This window comes from Dromaius novaehollandiae, chromosome 1, assembly GCF_036370855.1.
Source record: "Dromaius novaehollandiae isolate bDroNov1 chromosome 1, bDroNov1.hap1, whole genome shotgun sequence".
In the NCBI taxonomy this organism is placed as follows: Eukaryota; Metazoa; Chordata; class Aves; order Casuariiformes; family Dromaiidae; genus Dromaius; species Dromaius novaehollandiae.
The window spans coordinates 125,557,983-125,577,342 of NC_088098.1; the positions used below are offsets into that span (position 1 = coordinate 125,557,983).

General features: G+C 45.2%; 1 protein-coding gene across 8 annotated transcripts in view; it reads left to right on the top strand.

Annotated features, from left to right (window-relative positions):
- BCOR (BCL6 corepressor) overlaps positions 1–17,750 on the top strand; it is an 81,698-nt gene extending 63,948 nt beyond the window's left edge. For all 8 annotated transcript variants that reach the window (XM_064497552.1, XM_064497565.1, XM_064497548.1 and 5 more), the window contains 6 exons: positions 174–443; positions 6,245–6,411; positions 13,588–13,733; positions 14,904–14,981; positions 15,193–15,343; positions 16,627–17,750. In XM_064497552.1, coding sequence (XP_064353622.1) covers positions 174–443; positions 6,245–6,411; positions 13,588–13,733; positions 14,904–14,981; positions 15,193–15,343; positions 16,627–16,921 — 1,107 coding nt within the window. In that variant the 3' untranslated portion in view covers positions 16,922–17,750. The remainder of the gene's footprint in view (positions 1–173; positions 444–6,244; positions 6,412–13,587; positions 13,734–14,903; positions 14,982–15,192; positions 15,344–16,626) is intronic.
- The last annotated feature ends 1,610 nt before the right edge of the window (positions 17,751–19,360 follow it).

Below are 19,360 nucleotides of genomic sequence, written 5' to 3' on the forward strand. Positions count from 1 at the left end.
AGCCACTATTGCAGGTATTGAGAAATCTTGCACTTAAGAGCCGTAGTAGATGTTTCTTAAGAAAATTAAATACGAGTGGAAAACTAATTCTCGGCTAGCAAAATGTAACCCCATCGCTGTACTGCAAAAGCGAGGAGGGAGGAGAAAAATTCCAATAACAGTGCTTTTGACAGGTCATGGTAGTGCGGAAAGTCAGGAAGCGACCGGAGCCTACTTCGGACTGCGACTCCTCGCCAGCCAAGTTGTATGAGCAGAAGCTGTACGAGCGCCTGCAGCAGACTCCCTCGTTGCTGCCTGTCCACCAGCCCGCGCTGCTGCCGCTGGCCAGCCCCCCTCCGGAGAGCACCCCCAGCCGCCCCATGCCACCCGAAGCACGGAGACTCATCGTCAATAAGAACGCGGGGGAAACGCTCCTGCAAAGGGCAGCCCGCCTGGGGTATGAGGTAAGGGGCCTTTCCGAAAAGCCTCGGTGAGGATGCGGGGGCTGTTCCTTCGCCGTAGGCGCGTGTGCCATGTGTTTTTCTGGAGGTGCCAGGCTGCGCGGTCCGAGCGTGCTGCGGGAGTGCCCAGGGAGCGCCTTGTCTTGCTGAGCACAAGGAAGGTGAGGCAGGGGGCCTGCGGGAAGCCGGACTGTCCGGGAGCACTGTTTTTTGTTAGTTTTTTTTTTTTTTTGCAGATGTAAAATTACAACCCTTTTTCCTAGTTTTACACAAGGGAATTTTGAGAATTGGAAGCTTTGAGTTTGGTCTTTGAATTTTTGCATGTTCCCCCTTTCCTACTACACTTCCTTCTCGGTTCCTCCAGGTCTTGTGGCAGGTCACTGTGGGAATGTGTCCCTGCTGCTGTCAGAGCAGCTGGGGGGAACATAGGGTAAGCAGCATCCTGAATGAACAAGCAATGGGTAAAGTTTTATAAGTAACACTCGCTTCTGTTTAAACATAAACCATCTGCAAACAGAATGATATATATACGGGTTTTTTTTGGTCTGTATGGTGATCTTTAAGGAGCTGTATGATTTTTGCTTTTGTTGTTTGTGAAGAGCATGTAGTTTAGAAGGATTTTATTTTTTGTTCTTTTTCTTTTTCCTCTGTGACACAGACTGTAAAGCTTAATGTGGCCTCTTGCATGATCAGGTGCATCATAGGAGCACTCTAAATGTTTTATGCTTCGAGTCTGGAGTCCCAGCATGGCTGGAACAATGTTGTCTAATGAAGCAGACCCCCTGTTGCTACAAAACTCAGTAACTGATGAATCCACCAGCTCTGTTGGCTTGCAGCACGCTTTTATTTGGGAAATACGGGTTTATAGGTATGAGCATTGTTGTTGTCAGATCTTGCAAAGAAGCGTTTCATTGCTAAGAGGGATTACTGATTGCCAGAGATCAGTCCCTGATGTCAGTCCCAGCTGCAAAGTTTGTCTTGGCTGGAAGAGGACCAGTTTGAGCTCAGAGTGGGGTTTGCACCCTGCTTTGGCAGGCTGAATCCGCCCAGGCCTCGGTGGGGGCCTGTCTGACCTCAAAGACCTGTTGAAAGCTTGGAATACCCTTGGTGTAGTTAGAGAGCTTAGCTTGGAGGGAAGCCTTCCCCAGCATTGGAAGGCAGGATTTGTCTGGAAAGGTTTTTGCTTACCCTAGACAAAGGCTTGTGCTAACTCGGGGCACTTTCTGCTCTAGCGAGGAGGAGGAGAAGTAGTTGTTACAATGTTGCCATGGTAATCTTCATAATTTACATGGTTTAATTTCCTATGGATCTAAAATTTCCCATGGATCTAAAATCAGAGCGTACGTGTGCTCCAGACTGTCGGCGTGAATTTTCTTCCTGCGCGGTGTCTGTGGCTGGGATGACTGTTGGCGCGTAGCCGGCTGCGCGGGGACCCTTGTGTCTGTGCCCGACGTAGCCCACTGAGGTCAAAGGGAGGACTCACAGCTCCGAAACTTGATTACGGACAGGGGTCTCGCTCAAACAGGGGCCGAGGACTCTTGGATTGCTTTGCTGGCAGAGGGAGCCGTCTGCAGCAGCGGCTGTTGGGTCACAGAAAGCCAGGGATATCTGAGCTCACCAAGGCGAAGGTCCTGAAGCCCATGGATAACCTTGTGCTCTTACCACACATTCTCACCATAGTTTGATTAGGGGATTTAATTTTTGATCACAAGGGCAGTCCTTTAGCAGCTGACTTGAAATCATCCAAAAGTGCAAGTGAACAGCACGTTTTTAATATGCTTAATTATTCAAATTGCTTGCCTTGATTATTAGGCCAAACTAATAATGTCAGCACGGATTCTGTTACTGACCGAGAGTGCAAGGCTGCGGGGCCACGGGAAGAATCTGGTGTGTGTGAGCTGTGGTTGTGATTTGGCATCGGCAGAGCCTTTCAAGGGCTGGAGTGGTGGGTGGTCACACCACCCTGTCAGAATTTAATTTGGACTGTGGTCAACTGTGATAGTTTGGTCAGCCATGGAAACTGTGTGGCGGTGCTCCCCCCTGTCTGCCAGCGAGCAGCCTGCTGCAATTAGTAGAAAGCTGAATTCTCTCAGTCTCTGGAAAAATTCTAGGAGCAGGGCTGGAAAAAACAGAGTATTCAAGAAGTTATAAATTCCTCTTAAAAAAAAAAAAAGAAAAGGGAGGGGGAAAAAAAGAGAAAAGGGTTGGTGGGTGAAGCTGATTGGCTGGAGTGTGGACTGTGGCACCTGCACATGCCATCCCCGTTGGCATCCCCCATGCAACGCAAGCTCTGCGCGAGCTCTGCGTTGCACGTGGGGGCTTTTTGCCGCTGCCCTGGGCAATAGCAGGTGCCCTTGCGGGCCCCTGCGCCAGCCACATGCAGACTCCTCCGGCTTGGAGAGGCGGCTGACGGCACGGCTTGCAGAAGGAGGCTTAAAGTAATTCCCCCCCATCGTGGGTAATATTCCTGGCCCGCCCTTTTCTCTGAGCTGCTTCCTGTGAGTGGCGAGCTGCATATATCACTCCCAGACCCATGGAGAGCCCAAATGCTGCTAGCTTAGGTGCCTCTGCCCCAGTCTGAGTTGCACGGTGGGGACGTGCCCCAGATCGTTGTGGGGGACGTAGCGGTGATTTTGTGCGTAAAAGCTGACGTGAGCACGAAACATTGAAGGACAAACGTGGCCTGCATCTAGTCAGATAAATTGCATGGCTGCAGCTAGCAAGGCTGCTCGAAGACAGTGCGGCAAATGGTCTTCCGCTCTGGAAAGCCGTGTGGTCTGAGCAAAGCCCCACGGAAGACATTGGAAAGCTTTGCGTTGTCTCTGCTAGACTTCTGCGTCAGGTCTTGCTTAATCAGGATATTAGCAGCCCATCGCAATGTATGTTCGCTCTTGAATCCATTATGTTTTCTCCATTTGAAACAAATGACTTGAGATAATAGTTGTCTTAAAACTGTAATTTACTTTTTGTGGAGGGAGAAAAAGGAGGGAGAATTATAGGGAGTATAAAGTCTTTCTCAAAAAAAAAAATTACAGAAGGCTTGCGTAATGAATTTGATGCAAGAGGAAACACTGGTTGTCTTTGTGCGGCTTGGTGCTTTTTAGTCAGTGTTTGGACTTGGAAAGTTTCTTACTCTTCGGGAATTTGGGATTAAGTCCTGCCTGGGAAGGCAGTGAAATTGGAGGCACGCATGGTGTGTGACAGGGGTGGAGAAAACGTGCTGTTTGTTTCCGGGGGTGGGGGTGGGGGGGCTAAATACTCATAAAGCTGGGATATCCAGGCAGGGGGAGAGGTCTCAGCCTGGCACGAGGGCCTGGCCCAGGGTTTCCTGCGGTGGGAGCTGGAGCTCCCGCGCAGCCTCCTGCCTGCACAGCTGCTTGTCCTCAGTCCCGAGGGACTCCCCACCCGGGAGGGGACAAGCATCGCCTCTGCTGTTCAGCATGGCGCTGCGGGGGAGAGGGACGCGCTCGAGCTGTAACGTCTTGCCCAGGGGGCTCGTTTTGGGGCTGAGCGGAGAGGAGTAACGCTTATTATTATTGCCGGGATATGCGCTGAGGGCATGCGGTCTGTGCAGGGAAGATGCACTGGAAAAGGGGCACGGCTCTTCTGCAAAACGTGGGCGGGAGAGCCATCCTGCGGGGCTGACGCATGTTCCTGCAGCGGAGGGCACCCCTTGGCAGATCAGTGCTCCGCGTGCGTATTTGCACACGCCTTTCAACGATACTTTGCAATTTGGCTAACGAACTGCAGGCAGCAGAAGCGGCGGTGGCACAGATCTCGCTGGTGACGTGCTAGCTTGACTCTTCGGATTAACTCGGAGTGATTTTCAGATTGCTGGTTTAAATAGAACACCTAAATAGACATAAATTGCCCCGTGGCAGTTTTGCAGCCTTTCTCTAACGGAGAGAGACGCTTACGAAACCAAAGAGTGTTTGCGGCACCACGTGTTCCTGTATTCAGCAATGATGGCTAATTTTTTTGTAAATTGAATAAATCATGTTAAAAAAAGTTAATGAGGCATTTAATTAATTAACAATGTAGACTTTTATGGTCTTTATGGTTACATTTTGTGGTTAATGACATTCTTCTTATAGCCTCTTAACATAGATAGAATTGCCCGACAGAATTAGCTTTTTTGTCCAGTAGTAGGTATTCTGCCCTAGAACAAGCCTTTCCATATTATAAAAATGGATGAAAGTGGTTTTCTTTCCTTTTTTTTTGAGTTTCAGGATCTATTTTAAATGGTAATGGCGTGTTAAAAGTGGAGCTGAGTGCGATAGCCGCTTCCGCTGCTTATATCCCTCAGCTCACTTGCTTCATGGGGTGGTCTAGTTTTGAAGGGAAATTCGTACCTGCAGGGTGTAATTTCATGCAGCCCTTTCTCGCAGCTTGGCGAAGGCGCAGGGTAAAGAGCATCCCTTTCAGACCAGTTTTTGGCCTTGCGGATGATTAGCAGGGACGCGAAAAGCCCTTGTCTGGTGAGACGGGGGCCTGTTGGGATCCTGGGTTAAATTGCTCCGTGCATCGGCTGTAAGTGGTTGATGCACTTGATCCTGGCGTCAGGTGACCGGGTTGCTTTCCGTGCCTGGGACAGACAGCTCATTAGCTTGCTGCTCTCCACTTTAGTCTGGTTAGTGAGGGCCTGCTAAAAGAACAGCTTCATGCTGTATCCTAGATACCAATTCTCAGGTCAGGTATACCGAGAGCACAGATTATTGTGGGCTTTCCGGTAGATTTTGAAACCGGGAGAATAAATGCATCACACGCAGCATTTATTTTATTCTTTTGTTTTGACAAAGCAAACAGGCTCCCTCAAGCGCACGCCGCTTTGTGATAGAAGTGTGGTGGTTCGCAGGGATATTGCTTAACCTTTGAAGGTAGCAAATGCAAAATTAATGGCTTGCAGCTGATCGTGGAACGTGCAGGCTATTTTATACCTACGGTGTCATCTAAAATGCTTTTTTGCATCTGATGCAAACTGAGGAAGACTTGCACCAGCCCAAATTTTTGGTTGAGTGATGGAGCGGTCATTGTTTCAAGGCTGCACGGCAGCATAGCACCGAGTCTGGCCCAGGCTCTCAACCATGGCACATTTGACTGGAAGATGAATTGTGTTAAATTCACATGGCTTCCCACAGCGATAGGGTAGTTATTGGAACCTGGCATCTGGCTTTAGTTCTGCATGCAGGAAATCAGTGTAGGTGAAAATGGGATTTCCCTCATCCTGATAGAGCTAGGCTTTTTTTGTTTTCAGATAGCAAAATGTCCTTTGTGTGCTTAAATGTGTTTTGGTCACGTGTTTTTTTTTCCTTTTTAAAATTAAACCGACATTGGCTATGCTGCTGTTGCGCTTGCAGCGTTTTGTGCTTTAAAAAAAAAACAGATATAAGTGTGAAACCTTTCTACTGGTTTTACATATGGAAGTTTTGAAAAGTGGACGCTTAAGGTTTTCTTTTTTGTTTTTCTGTGAAATTTGCATGATGCTCCTCTCCTACTACGACTGCTAACATTAGCGACTGTGGGAAAATCTCTTTACAGGACACAGACTCAGTGTGGCTTGGTGTAACAGCTTGCTCTTGAGGAATTGTGGTCTCTGCTATGTCTCCTGAAGAAATGCAACTTTAAACAACTTCACCTTTTCCTTTTGATTGTCCCTTCTGGAAGAGGGATAACTTTTGCATATTTTACAGATTTTGTTTGTCCCCCCCCCCACTTTTTTTTCTCTTTAAACGAAGAAAAATCCGTGCATCTCCCCAGTAACAAATAATTTGATGTATCTGCTTTTCCTCCTCTCCTATTTCCAGGAAGTGGTTCTGTATTGTTTGGAAAACAAGGTCTGCGATGTAAATCATCGTGACAACGCCGGTTATTGTGCCCTGCACGAGGCCTGCGCCAGAGGCTGGCTGAGCATCGTGCGACACCTCCTCGAGTACGGGGCTGACGTGAACTGCAGCGCGCAGGATGGGACCAGGTTAGCAACTCCGCTGTTACTCAGATTAAGTGGCCCCAGCTCCGCCGCACGTGGCCGTGGAAATGTCACCAGTACCTGAGATTAGTTTCTTCTGCCGCAGCAATTAAAGGAGGCGCCTCTTCCCTCTCTCTCTGCTATTTCTTTATCCTCCTCCTATTCCCAAAGAAAACCCCCCCAAAAACCTCAAAAGCTGGTAACGCTGTCTCGGTCCACCTGCTTGGTGGCCTCCCTATTGCCGGTCCTTGGGCAGGAAGGTTTGGGGCTGGGTGAACTCCTCCTCTCTCGGATTAATAAAGCGGGTGGCATGTTTTTGTTGTGACTTGAGTTTAATGTGATTTTTTTTCTTCTGGGAATTTTAGTAAGTGTTTTTTGTTTTCTTTGTTTTTATTTTTATTTTTTGGAGTTTGTGAAATTCCCAACTGATCGGCGGGAAGGAATGACACTTGAGCTGCAGCCCTATTTGTATACGTGCCAGGTCCTTTTAGTTGTGCCAGGAGAGTGGTGTTTGCCTCAGCAGTAGTGTTACTTTTAAAAGCACTTCAGGCTTTTGCTGTGATTGGGTGTGCAAATTCTCTGTATATTACATAAAAATGTTGATTTGTTTAATTGTTAGCTGCATCTGCTCGGTTGTGGGTTTTTTTTTTTTGGCTTGATCTTTTTTTTTCTTTTCATGTTGATGTTGGCTTTTTGCTTTCTTTCACACAGTGCTAGGGGTGATTAGTTCCTGTACTGGCGTAAGAGATATTGAGCTTTTTTTGCTTTGTGGATATAGATGCTGCTGCTCTGCATCTTTTTAAAGCTTCTTGTGTATAACCTAATTAAAAAAACAGTCTTTATCCGATTTTTAAATACCTCTCTGACCATCTCTGCGGGGTTGACCTTGGGATAACTTTTCCTCAGTAAATGCAGAACCTTATTCAATCTATTTATTTTGAGGGCAGGTCACTTTGTATTCTGTGAAGCTCCTGCAGCTTGTTATCTTTAATGGTTTATCACATTCACTATCACCATCCAAATAGCCAGGGAGGTAAAATTAGCATAACTAAGAGTCTACTTCTTTTGTTTTTAAACTCTTTATTTATCAACTTGGGAAGGGAGGAGTCAGGAAAACAAAGTCCCAAGGGGTCTGGTAAAGATGGTCCATTAGAAGTTCATGATGGTCAGTCGTTACCAGCTCATCACTACAGAAAGGAAATGTTTCTGGAGAAAGATTGAAACTATGGCTGGATTGTCAGATTCCTTCCCCATCATCCATTTCTTTAAAATGAACAAAAAGGAAGAGAGGGAGAAGTCTTAACTATGTAGAGTGATGAGAAACAGCACTGCATTTTCTGCTTTCTCGAACTTTAAATACATGACCTATGTAATAGCAATGAGTTGCCATAAAAAGAATCCTAAATTATTTTTGTCTCGCTTGCCAGAACAACCTGTGTAGAAAAATAACCCCAAAAAGTTTCTGAACAGTTTTAAGCACCTGTGAGTTCGGAGTCCACCTTTGATTTCAGCTCACAGATGAAGCTGATTTCAAGAAAGAAACTTGGCTTGTGGACCCTGAGAAGCTCTTTCGGGGAAAATGCGTCTTAGAAATAAACATCATAATAATTTGATCATAGATGGTAATGTCAGAACTCAGCTTGTGGTTCCCTTTGTTTTTTGATAGCAGACTTAATTTCTTGAAAAGCTGCCCAACGGACAGCGTGAATCCCAAACACGTCTAATATACAGATGAAAGATGGTATAGTTGCCCAGAATTTAGCAGGATAGAGAACAGAGGCTTCCATAGGGAACTTCAGATCAGCATTATCCCCTGCCTTTTGCTGTGACCAGACTTCAGTATCTCAGTGGAATAAATTGTGACATTCATAAGACAAATCCCATTTCTCTCTTGAAGCCTTAATAAGTTTTTCTCCTTTTAGCTTTTAGGGGGAAGGAAATAAGTGTCAGTCTTCCTCAACTTCTTTGCTTTTTTTTTTAATTGGAATTCCTGAGCCTGTTACCCACTTGGAAAGATATCCAGATTTTTAATAATAAAAAAGCCTTGTGTCCCTCCCCTGCTTTTTTAGCTACACTGAATATGCCTTATTGTCCCCTCTGCCACCTCACCAGACCACTAGCCAAAGACATTTTTGCTTGTGATGGGAGTTCTCGAGTTTCTGGACAGTAACAACTGATTTATTTAGAATTCCCCTCAGACTGTCACTGTAAATCGTCGAAGACCTGTGATGTAACTGCATATGCCATTTTTGTTAGCGTGACAGTCTTTCGGTTTGATCCTAGCTTCGCGAAGTGGAGATCTGTGTTACTTCAAGTGACCGAGTGGGAGATGCCCTCTCACTCCTCTTCCTTTGGGTGGTGTTCATCTAGGTTGTTCACCTAGATCACCGGTCTAGGTTGCATTCAGCGGGCAGTAGATAAGTGAGAATTTCAGCCTCCCAGGAGCCACTCTCAGAAATCTTGGCAAACTCCAAAAAAAAAAAAAGCACCTCACAAAGCACCAGATCGTAGTGAAATGGAAATGAAGCGGCCACGTTTCAGCGGCGGAGGTATTGTGTGGCCGCTCTCCCCCGCCTTCCTGGTTCGGTGCTGTCGCTCTGCCCGCGCACCTAATGCTTCCCGCGGAGCACAATATCCTTCTGTCGGCCCTATTCACAGCGCATCTGGCCCGGGCTAAATACAGCATTCGTCAACGCTTTCCCCCTTCGGCTTGGCGCCGGCCGTGCTCCGCAGGCGCGAGGCCATTGTTAGCAGCGTGTGCGGGCTCTGCCTGCGCCAGCGCGCTGCTGCTGAATTACCGGCTCATCAAAGATTATTGCCGAGCGGGGCGAGAGCTTTAAGACCTGTCTCAAAGCTGCTGCGGTCGCTAAGGGCTCTTAATCGTCTTACCTATAAATAAGAGCAGACCGTACTTAAGAGGTGAACGCTTTTTCCCCTGACTGAACGCTGGTTAAGTGGAGTTGCTCACCAAGGGCGGGGGGGAGTAAGACCGGTGCCTGGTATTAGCAAGCGTGGTTGCGGGTGTATTTGGCCATATTGCCTCGTTCTTCATCCTGTAGCTACTCAGCACACCCTAGCTGAAACGACGCTGCTTTAAAAAACAAAGCCATATGCTGAAAATGCAGGCATCTCCTGCCGGTTATCGAGGTCTCTGCCTCGCTTCGAATGCTGTGCTCCTTGCACGAGAGCTCTCTCCGCAGCCCGTTTTGTTTTATTCTTCTCTCTGGCGGCGGATGAGCTCAGCCTTTTTTTTTTAATTATTATTTTTATTTTTTCCTCCCCCCTCAAGGAGTACCATGCCAAAACGGCTCTCTTCCTGTGTCCTTTCGTTGGTCTTGGCAGAGCGATAACCCTCTAGCAGCTAACTGTGTTAAAGACGAGTCAGCTGGAGGAGCTGCCCTCCTGCAACCCATGCCTGGCCTCTTCTATGGGGCAGCCTTGTGTAACGCAGGAGGTGGGAATAAAAATATAACGCCGAGACACCGGGTTGCTTGATGCATCGTGAGGCCTCTCCTTGCAGCAAGGAAAATTTTGATGGTGCCCGCAAGGCTGAGAGCAAACCCTGGCTGGTCTGAATAGTTTATAATTTTGGTAGCGAAATGATAAACCCCTAGTGAAATGTTTCCCTAATTCTAGTAGCGGTAAAAATAGTAGTAAGAATTTGACAATATACAGGAGAGGATTGAGATGTGTGTCTCCTGTAGGATATTACAGCTCTCGAATGCGCCCAGATCCTTTTGGGGCCTTTCAAAGTGTTTGTTTTAAAAACAAGCTGCGCTACCTTTAACGGTACCCTCGGGCACGGAGATGGTTTCTTTCCAGGATGCTTGGGGGAGGGGGGGATTTTTGGGCAGAGAAGCCTGGGAGAGGGTTCCAAGGCATCCTCCTCACCATCCGGAAAAGTTACCAGCTCCCACGGTCGCTTCTGCGCCCTGCGAGGAGGGGGGTTAAGCTCTGCCACGACTGAGACGATCCCCTCCGCTGCCTGCCCTGGCAGGGGGAGCGCTGGCGCCTGGCTGTGCTTTTAGATGGTCCTGCTCACGGGCTTGCTGGAAAGCCATGCTAGCCAGTAAAACAGGGGGAAAGAGTCTGTCGGTGTTTTATTATTGCTTTTTTTCCCTTGTCTTATCTGCAGGTGGGGTTCTGCCTCTTTATTCTTTTTATTTCTGTTTTCTTTCCTTCCTTCACTTCCTTCTATTTATTGCTCTTCCTCCTTCCTCGCGGCTTTGCTGTGCCTTTCCTTCCCGTTAACCCTTTTTTAAGTTGCCTCTCTGGCCGGGCAGGAGCCTGCTCCCCGCGGCTCTGCGCTCTCGTGCACGGAAAAGCCGGGGCCGAAGGGCAGCTGCTTGCTGCAGTATCGCAGCCGGGCGCTGCCACGTGGCGGGGGGTCCCCGGCCTCTGCCCCATCCACACGTGCTCTTGCAGTCGGGGTGAGCTGTAGAGCAGGGAAGGGGGTCCTGCCCGGGGGTTACAGCCGGTGGGGCTGTGACTTTCCTTCCTTGGCAAGGCACAAGCTCTGTTGGAGAAAGTTGGCCGGGTCCTGTTAAGTCACTTCAAACGCTGGGTGCTGATGCAGATGCTGTTTTTAATAAATTAAGGGATCATCTTGAATTCATTACTGTTTTGAAAGCTATTTAGGTAAGTCAGTTTAAGGAAAAAAAAAAAAAAAAAAACCCAACCCACAAACCAATAAACCCGCAATCCTCCCCCCTAAGAAGATGAAACCAGAAAATCCTCATTCTAAAATAAAATGGAAAACGATTCAAAATTAAAGACTCCAATAGAATGAGAGAGTAAAGGGGGGGAAAAGCATCGTCAACATTTGGAGACAGCCGTAACTCTCGTCTGTTCTCTGTGCCCGCTGCCAGACTTTCAGCAAGAGATGCTTCATGCCCAGTGGGGGACACGAGTGTTTTCAGCAAGAGTGACCTTTCCTGCTATAAATGCACAAAGTGCTGTGACCTGACAGCTCGGGCCTTGGATGCTTGCTGACAGCCAGAAACACCTGATACTTCGTCAGCTCCTGTGTCAGCACCCCTATTTGTTACTCGTTTTATCGTATCGGTTGGGATGTTTAGCACAGGCCAGATCCCAGTGCGTTAGGTGCTGCACACCCGGACACGTAATACTGAGACAACCCCTGTGCTGGAGAACTGAGAGAACAGGTAGATGCCGGAGGGTAAGGCGTGCAAGAGGGCTGTGGTAATACAGTGTTCTCAACGCGAGAAAACGTAGCGCCGTCTCTCCAGCATGTGAAGCTTGCTTGAGCACGTCACATAGTTTTGTGTTACATTACACATTTCCCTAAGAAATCGTTAAGATGTTCTGACCCTTTGCAAATGATCCTCCTGGACCTTTCTGGTCTTAAAATTTGATACTGCTTTTCCAAGAAATGCCAAGGTGGGCTTTACAGGCGTGCACTTGTTGCCTGCTCTGGTGTCTGGGCCCAGGAGGTCTGGTAAATGGCACGAACTGGCGATCAGCAGCTCTGGGATCATCTGCTTGTCTACTGTGTTGGTGACCTGGCATGCGCAGGAGGGAGGCAGTGTGGGGTAAGTCCTCTCTCCATAGGGAACAAGCCTTAGGCTCCCCAAGTGCACATCCTCATGTCAGTATTTAGTGCGCACATGCTAGAAGCAAAACTACGTACAGCTTTCCAGCAGGACGGGAGCGAGTGCTTTGCATGTGGAAAACGTTAATCACCCTAAATCGCAGCCTACTGGAAAGTACTTGGAATAAACACACCTGGAACATATTTCTTTTTAAGTTGGATCACTGAGTCCTCCTTCAAGTGCAAAGCTGTGCCATGAAGGGGAAAACAGTGGTGGACTTTTTCTTCTCGCTCCTCCTATACCCTGATCTTGCTTTGCTTCGCTTTACTTCTTGTGCTCTGTCCTGAGCTCACTTGGATGCCAATCCAGACCAAAGCTGTGGTCAGCTGGGGGGAGGCTGCTGTGTGGAGCAGAAGAAGCACTGGTGGGACACGGCCCTCCGTGCAGGAGGGAATTTCATCCCTAGTTGCTTCTAAGCGTTGTTTGGCAGGTTGGGGTGCTGAGTCGATGGGTACACTCAATATGCTTTCAGTTTACTTTCCTTATTACTTTACTTTTCAGTATTTTCTTTCCTTCTTGTCCTTATTTTTCTGTCTTTCCTTATTTTTTCTTGTGTGCCAATATGTCTATTTGAGCAGACTTGAAAGTCTTTTTGGGGGGCAGCAGTGTTTATGCTTGGCAGATTAAAGGAAGAGGAACTATAGAATTGAGTTGAATTGCCATAAGCCCTGGCTGTTGAATTTGACTCCCCTTTGAGTGTTCAGTCCCCAGCTCATTGCCTTCTAAGGAAAAGATGGGATTTGAACATGTCTTCATTAGTCTGAAGTTTAATATGCTCTACTTCCAGACAACTTCCAGTTATATATAATCAATTTTAAGGCAAAAGTAAATGAAATTTATAATTAGTTGTAAGGAATTCTAACCCTGGAATTGCAGGCGTGTGTATTAATGAATAATCCTGCTGTAGGCTCACAGTGTGTATGGCTAAGCTTGTATATATATACTGTTGATGTTTGCTAACATAAAATATGTATGGACTTCTGTAAAGACTAAACTTAAAATAACATGTTCTGATATTCTCCAAATGGAATGGTTGAATTGTGCTGCAAATATCTCCACAAGTACTATTTAAAGAGGATATAGCGTGGTAGTTTAATTCCTAGCAAATTTTCATAACTTACTTCTATGTACATAATTTAGAAGCTTTGGGTAACTGGTTTGCATGTCTGCCCAGAGGCTCGCTGAATGAGCCTTCACTCCTCAACATGTTAAATTGGCAGAGATTTGGAACGGTGGAGTGACTTGAAGCAAAATATATTTTTGAGGCTTAACACAAACTCCTGCCTTCTGTTACAGTGGTGTAATTATTGTAGTGGCCCTAGAAATATGTAAAGCAGTGAATCGATATAACACAAATATCTGCCCCAAGCAGCCTGTCTGTGAAAAGACAAGAGGGGGAGGGAATGATGTGCAAGTAAAAATGACAATGAGAGGATTGACAGCTGTATTAATAGTGTTATTTGCTATAAATAACCTTGATCTGAAGTCAGAAATTACTTCTCAAACACATTTGTGTAATACTATTGTGCCAAAATGTAACACTGGGATCTTTTTTTCTTTTTTTCCCTAGACCAATCCATGATGCAGTAGAAAACGACCATTTAGAAATTGTCCGCTTATTGCTGTCCTATGGTGCTGATCCAACGCTTGCTACGTACTCTGGGAGAACCATTGTGAAGATGACCCACAGCGAGCTCATGGAAACGTTTCTCACAGGTGTGTTCGCCAGGGCTCTCCTGCTGATGTTTCCTGGCCCCCAAAGTCCAAATGACCCAACTTTGGGTTGTTTCGGCCGTGCAAGCAAGCGTTAGAGCATCCTTAAGTAGCTTTGTCTTTGTGTGTGAGACCCCAGCGATTTGAGAAGGGAAGCACAGCTATGGGTGTTGACTCCTTCTAATTGAAACTTTTAATTAGATGTAAGGGTTATGCTGCTATCAGATTTGGTAGGTAGGAGGTCATTGGGCTGTTTCAGTGCCTTTCATTTTCTGCTTGAAATTAAAATAAGAAACTTGCCAAATCTCATAGCTGTTTGTTCAGCATAATCATATTTTCCTGTGGTCTTGCTTTTTATCCTTGTAGTACTTGTCTTTTTGCAAGTTCAGCCTCATTTTATACCTGAAGTGCTGTGAAACTGTATTAAATGTTCTTGTCTTACACATGTCCGTATTCTAATATGTTCCTAGTTTTTTGTGTTTGTTTTGGATAAAGATACTGGAACTCCCTAATAATTTTACCTCCAAAAATGTTTGTAATAGTCGCAGTCATTGAGTTTAAATACTCATCCACGTATCCATTTAAAATGGTACAGTCTGCAAAACACATACATATATCAGGACTCCAGTAAAGTTCAGTGTCTTGGACTTGTCAGTGCCTTGAATCCCAGTATCTTTAAATCAACTCCACTAGCAAATTTCTCAAATTAAGTCTGTAGAAAATTCAGCTTCTGAATGTATCTCTGTGGAAAAACCTTTTCTGTCATTTGCTTTAAGGCCACTGTTTCTCCCCCAAGTTTGGTGTCCAGAACTGTGCAGGATAAAAAGTGTGGCCTATCTTGTGTTTCGGGAAAATAAAAGTGCTGCTCTCAGTTTCTGAAGTTTAAGGTTGGGTCAGTCCCTGTTAGACCTTGAGTGATTATTTTTTGTGATGAGTGGTTATTTTATGTGATGGGAGAAGGGATGCAGGGGAGAAGTGAATTCCAGGAATATTTGCAAGACGAGTATGTGCATGTGGTTCTTTGTAGCATGTACACCAGGAATATGTTGTGGATTTTCTTTGATGGAAGGTATGAAGTATGCATAGCAAGACTCCCTGTGACACGCAGTCTGCTAAACTTGCCAGCTTTTTGTTCTCATCAGTGTGTTTTTGTTGTTGTTTTTTCCTCTCCAGAGTATTTAACTGACCTGCAAGGTCGAAGTGTTGATGACCCTGGTGTGTACTGGGATTTCTATGGCAGCTCTGTGTGCGGTGAGCAAATGTTACCCTTTATTTCTTTATACGTGGAGAAGTTTCAAAACATGCAGCACATGGGGGTGGGAGCTGTTTTGTTTTTATGGTAGAGGAAGTTAGAAAGGAAGTAAAGTGATTTTATTTACAGATCACATTATTAGAAGAAAAAGCAAGACCTGCGGCAGTCTCTTAAATGCTGACTTGGTATCTGTATTCTTTTTTTGTTTAGATCCAAAAGATGAATCTGGATTTGACATCTTGGCAAATCCTCCTGGCCCAAGTGATGAAGACGACGACGGCTTTAGCGATGTGTTTGAATTTGAATTTTCAGATGAGCCTCCCTTGCCGTGTTACAACATTCAAGTGTGTCTCTCTCAGGGGTAAGAACAGATACAAGTTTGAGGGTAAAAATGGATGAACCGATCTATTTAGAATGGCAGCTGTTGCATCTGTGGGAAACACATTTTTATTTATCTAATATAAATTAGATATCAATACATACCTGCGGGGCTTTTTGGAAATAACCTAACAGGAGGTGAAAGGGGAGGCAGCTGACTCACTCATGCTCACAGAGCTTTAAGTGTATAAAATGCACAAAAAAAGTTTGATTGTAACTGTTGTGCTCATACTAACTTCCAGTGATTGTATATGCTTTACAAAATGCCAGTAGCATAAAAAGTGCTGTTTTGGGGCAGCCTGTTCCGGAGAGGAAAGAATGATGGTTTAACACAAAACATCAGAATCCGTTCCCTTATCTAGACAGACACCTTGATAATAAGACTCCGCAAAACACGTGCTTCTGGCACGTTAATTTGAATCTAATGTTTTTAGGGTGTTCTTAATTTTATTTAATATTCTTTTCTGTTTTGCTCATTGGACACGGTTTTGTGGATGACAAAATGGCACCATTACTGCTGTTCAAGACTCTGCAGCAGAATGGGTTTTAACACCTGATTTGGATGAAACAAATAAAGAAACATCGTACAGAAGATGCTGAGATACTTAATAATAAGCAAAGACCTGAAAAGTTTTATTGTATGTTATTTTCAATACATAAATCAGTTCAGTAAACAACTACTGTTTGCCATTTGCACCAATTTTGATGATAGGTGTGGGCAAAACAGTTTAAAATATTAATCATGCAAAAGTGCAGATTTGGGCGTTCAAAGATTGAATGGAAAAAAATGTATTCTTAATCTGGAAGAAATCTTCTGTTGACTTAATTTAATGCAGACACCTTTGAAAGCAGAGATGCTGAAATTTCCAGTTATAATTACTGGCTGTCTCCTAGCTTGCACCATGCAACGTCGGGCTTAGTCAGGCGATCCCTTAGACGTGTGACTAGCTGTCAGTGTGGCTACTGTCACACCCACTCGTGTGCCCTGGGTTTATAGGCTTGGGACCGAAACCAGTGTCTCTTATCAGCACCGTGCATGCCTCTTCCTCCTGTTTGCACAAAGCTGTTAGTAACGGTAGTAAATAAGTAAATACGTGCATGCCAAAATGCATTGTGTTCCAGCCCATGGGCAGCGCTCTTGATTTCAGCGGGATTATTTGTGCGAGCGCTGCAGGAGGGGTTGGCCGCACTGTGACGTGGGGACTAGTCGAGGAGCCTGTAACTTAGTGTCCGTTACTTGAGCCCTTTTCTCCTTTGCTTCCACAGACCACGAAACTGGCTTTTGCTCTCAGACGTGGTGAAGAGGCTAAAAATGTCATCTCGCATCTTCCGTTGCAACTTCCCTAATCTGGAAGTTGTCACAATCACAGAGGCAGAGTTTTACAAACAGACTTCTCTAAGTCAGCTGTTCTCTTGTGCTAAGGACCTCGAAGCTTTCAACCCCGAAAGCAAAGAACTGTTGGACTTGGTAGAATTTACAAGTGAACTCAAGACTTTGCTCGGCTCCTCGCTTCACTGGTTGCATCCACATGAGGACCCTCCCTTCGATATCCTTTGGTGAACCATCAGGCCGTTTAATGTACAGTACTATATACAGTTACTTCTTTATGTATATGTGTTCAAACACGATTGTTTCTGTAAAGAAAGGACACTATTAAATATGAAAATATCTTTCCTTTATATAAGAGATCTGAATTCCAGTTGGATGGATTTTGGAAGAATTTTTTTTTAACTTCAATCAGTTTTTACAAAATTGTTATATAATGTTTCTTTAAATGCACACAGGCTTTGGGATAAGTTTGTTATTACTTGGAACACATTTTTTTTTTTTTTAAAGAACACACCCACACATTGACTTTGTTTCATACAAAGCACTGATTACACAGAACATACTTTTTATAGGTGATGTGATCAAAGTCATGTGGCTTGTTTGGGAGATAGAATTTGGTAAGGCACTTCGTGATATTATTTTTGTTTTTTGTTTACAGAATTACCTGCTTTGGCCAGGTAAGCACTATTGAATATAATTCAATAGTTTGTAATATAAATTAAACCATATCCATATGCATCAACTAATTGTAAGAACTTTTATATCCTAATTTAAAAGCTGTGAAATTTAGTTTTCACACATCAAACCGGATTGTTTATATATGTTTAAACATTTTATGCTCTTTATTTAAAGAAGACTTTGAACTATTTTTTCTGTACCTTGTAAAATATTGAAAAACTAACATATGTTGAAGTTGCTTGAAACTGTACATAAACTAAATTTTCTGAATTGTGTGTTTATGTTTGAGATCTGTGTTTTAACTTTGTAAGTAAATCTCCTGCCTTTGTATTTATATTTTACAAAAATTTTCTTAAAGGCAATAAAACTGTTGAGAAATGAAGATGCTAAAGTGACTTCCATTAATTCTGTGCACGATTGTGAAATGAGCTCTGACTTGTTAATGTTTATAAAAGGAGGCTCTGCTTGCATTTCCTGAAGCAGAGTAGAGCTGGCACAGGTGCTGGAGAGCATTTTGTGAAATCTGATGTAGAATCTACATTGCCCTTCTAAATTCAAGGTTACAAGAAAACATTGGGAGCCTTTTATGGGACAGAGGCTTAAAAGAGTATTCAACAATACTTTTTGCATTACCTTTTAGTTAAAGAATTGTGAATAGGTTCAATTATTTTTCCTCCTTTGTCATCTTTTTAAGTTGAATTGACTGAATTTTCTTTTCAGCGGTGCCTACAGAGCAGGGAAAATAGTATGAGGGTAAATGCTTTAGTTTTAATATAAAGCCTTAGGGCTATGAGCACACTTTGGGCATATCTAAAGGGAGAATTCTTCACGGAAGAGAATTTCACTCTGAACTCTGAATCTAAGCGACTGGACTCCCTAGGCTTGGACAGGCCCTTTCTTAAGGGTCTGATCAGCTCATTATGGGAGCTAAGGGAGAAGGACGCTTCATTCCCGAAGGTGCCCCAGAGAACAAGAAGTAAAGCTGGTACCTGAGCACCGACATTTTTTTTCCAGACTCTGGATAAAGGCGATGCTCTCTCCTGCCAGCTTACATGCACCTCCTGGAGTCCCTTTTTAGCCGGTGGTCTATAACTGAGCGCCCACGGCCATCCTTGTTCCCCCACGCTGGGTGCTTTTATTCCCTAGTTTTCCTAGAAATGAGAGGTGAATCAGAAAAATTAAGGGAGAACGTTAGAAGCAGTTGTTACAGGCATGTTTATCTGATTGCTGCATACTGCTTGGCTGGTTTGAGCCGAGCATAAATCAGCTTTGTACCACTTCACAAGTGTGTGGCAGATACTCACTTCTTTTCTTCATGCCCCGCAGGCGAACAGAAGATTGACGTAACTTCCTCTTTCGGGCCAGCTCCTCCTCAAACGACTGCGAGCACGTGCTCCCCAAATGTCTCCGCTTAGTCAGCTTTCCACTATCTCTCCACAGGCGCTCCGAGTACAGTTGGGCCTCCTCCATGCTGGCACTTGCATCGGTGCTCAAATACAGTAACAAGCTAATGCTGTTGTAATGCAAGTGTGTGCCTGCCCCAGGGCCCGTCTGCTCTCTATAAATAGGGCCTTGGCGGGGAACACCTGACTGCAGTGCTGTCCCTTGACATAACAAAACCATTTTATCTTCTAGGATGTGCTTTTCTTCCTTGTGTCTAAGCTTGGGCGAGGGTGCTTGGGAGAGTGTGGAAGATTAGGAGACAGAGCAGGGCTACGTCCTGTGCTGCTCGTCGTAGGAGGCTAGCTTGGCTGACCCCGTTGTGGGTGGTTTGGGAGAGACTGTGACGCAAGAAGCTTTCTGTGCAGGTAGTTTTGCAGTTGGCAAGCCCGGGGGATTGTTCCCGTGGGGAGAGGAGAGATGGCAGCGTGACCCCAGGGAGCTCTCTTGGTGACAGCAAGTGTAGGCAGGGCAGCCAACCCCTGGCAAGGCAAAGCGCTGGCCACGTTTGCAGCACTGGGGACTAGGGCAGCTCTGGCTGCATCCTGCTCT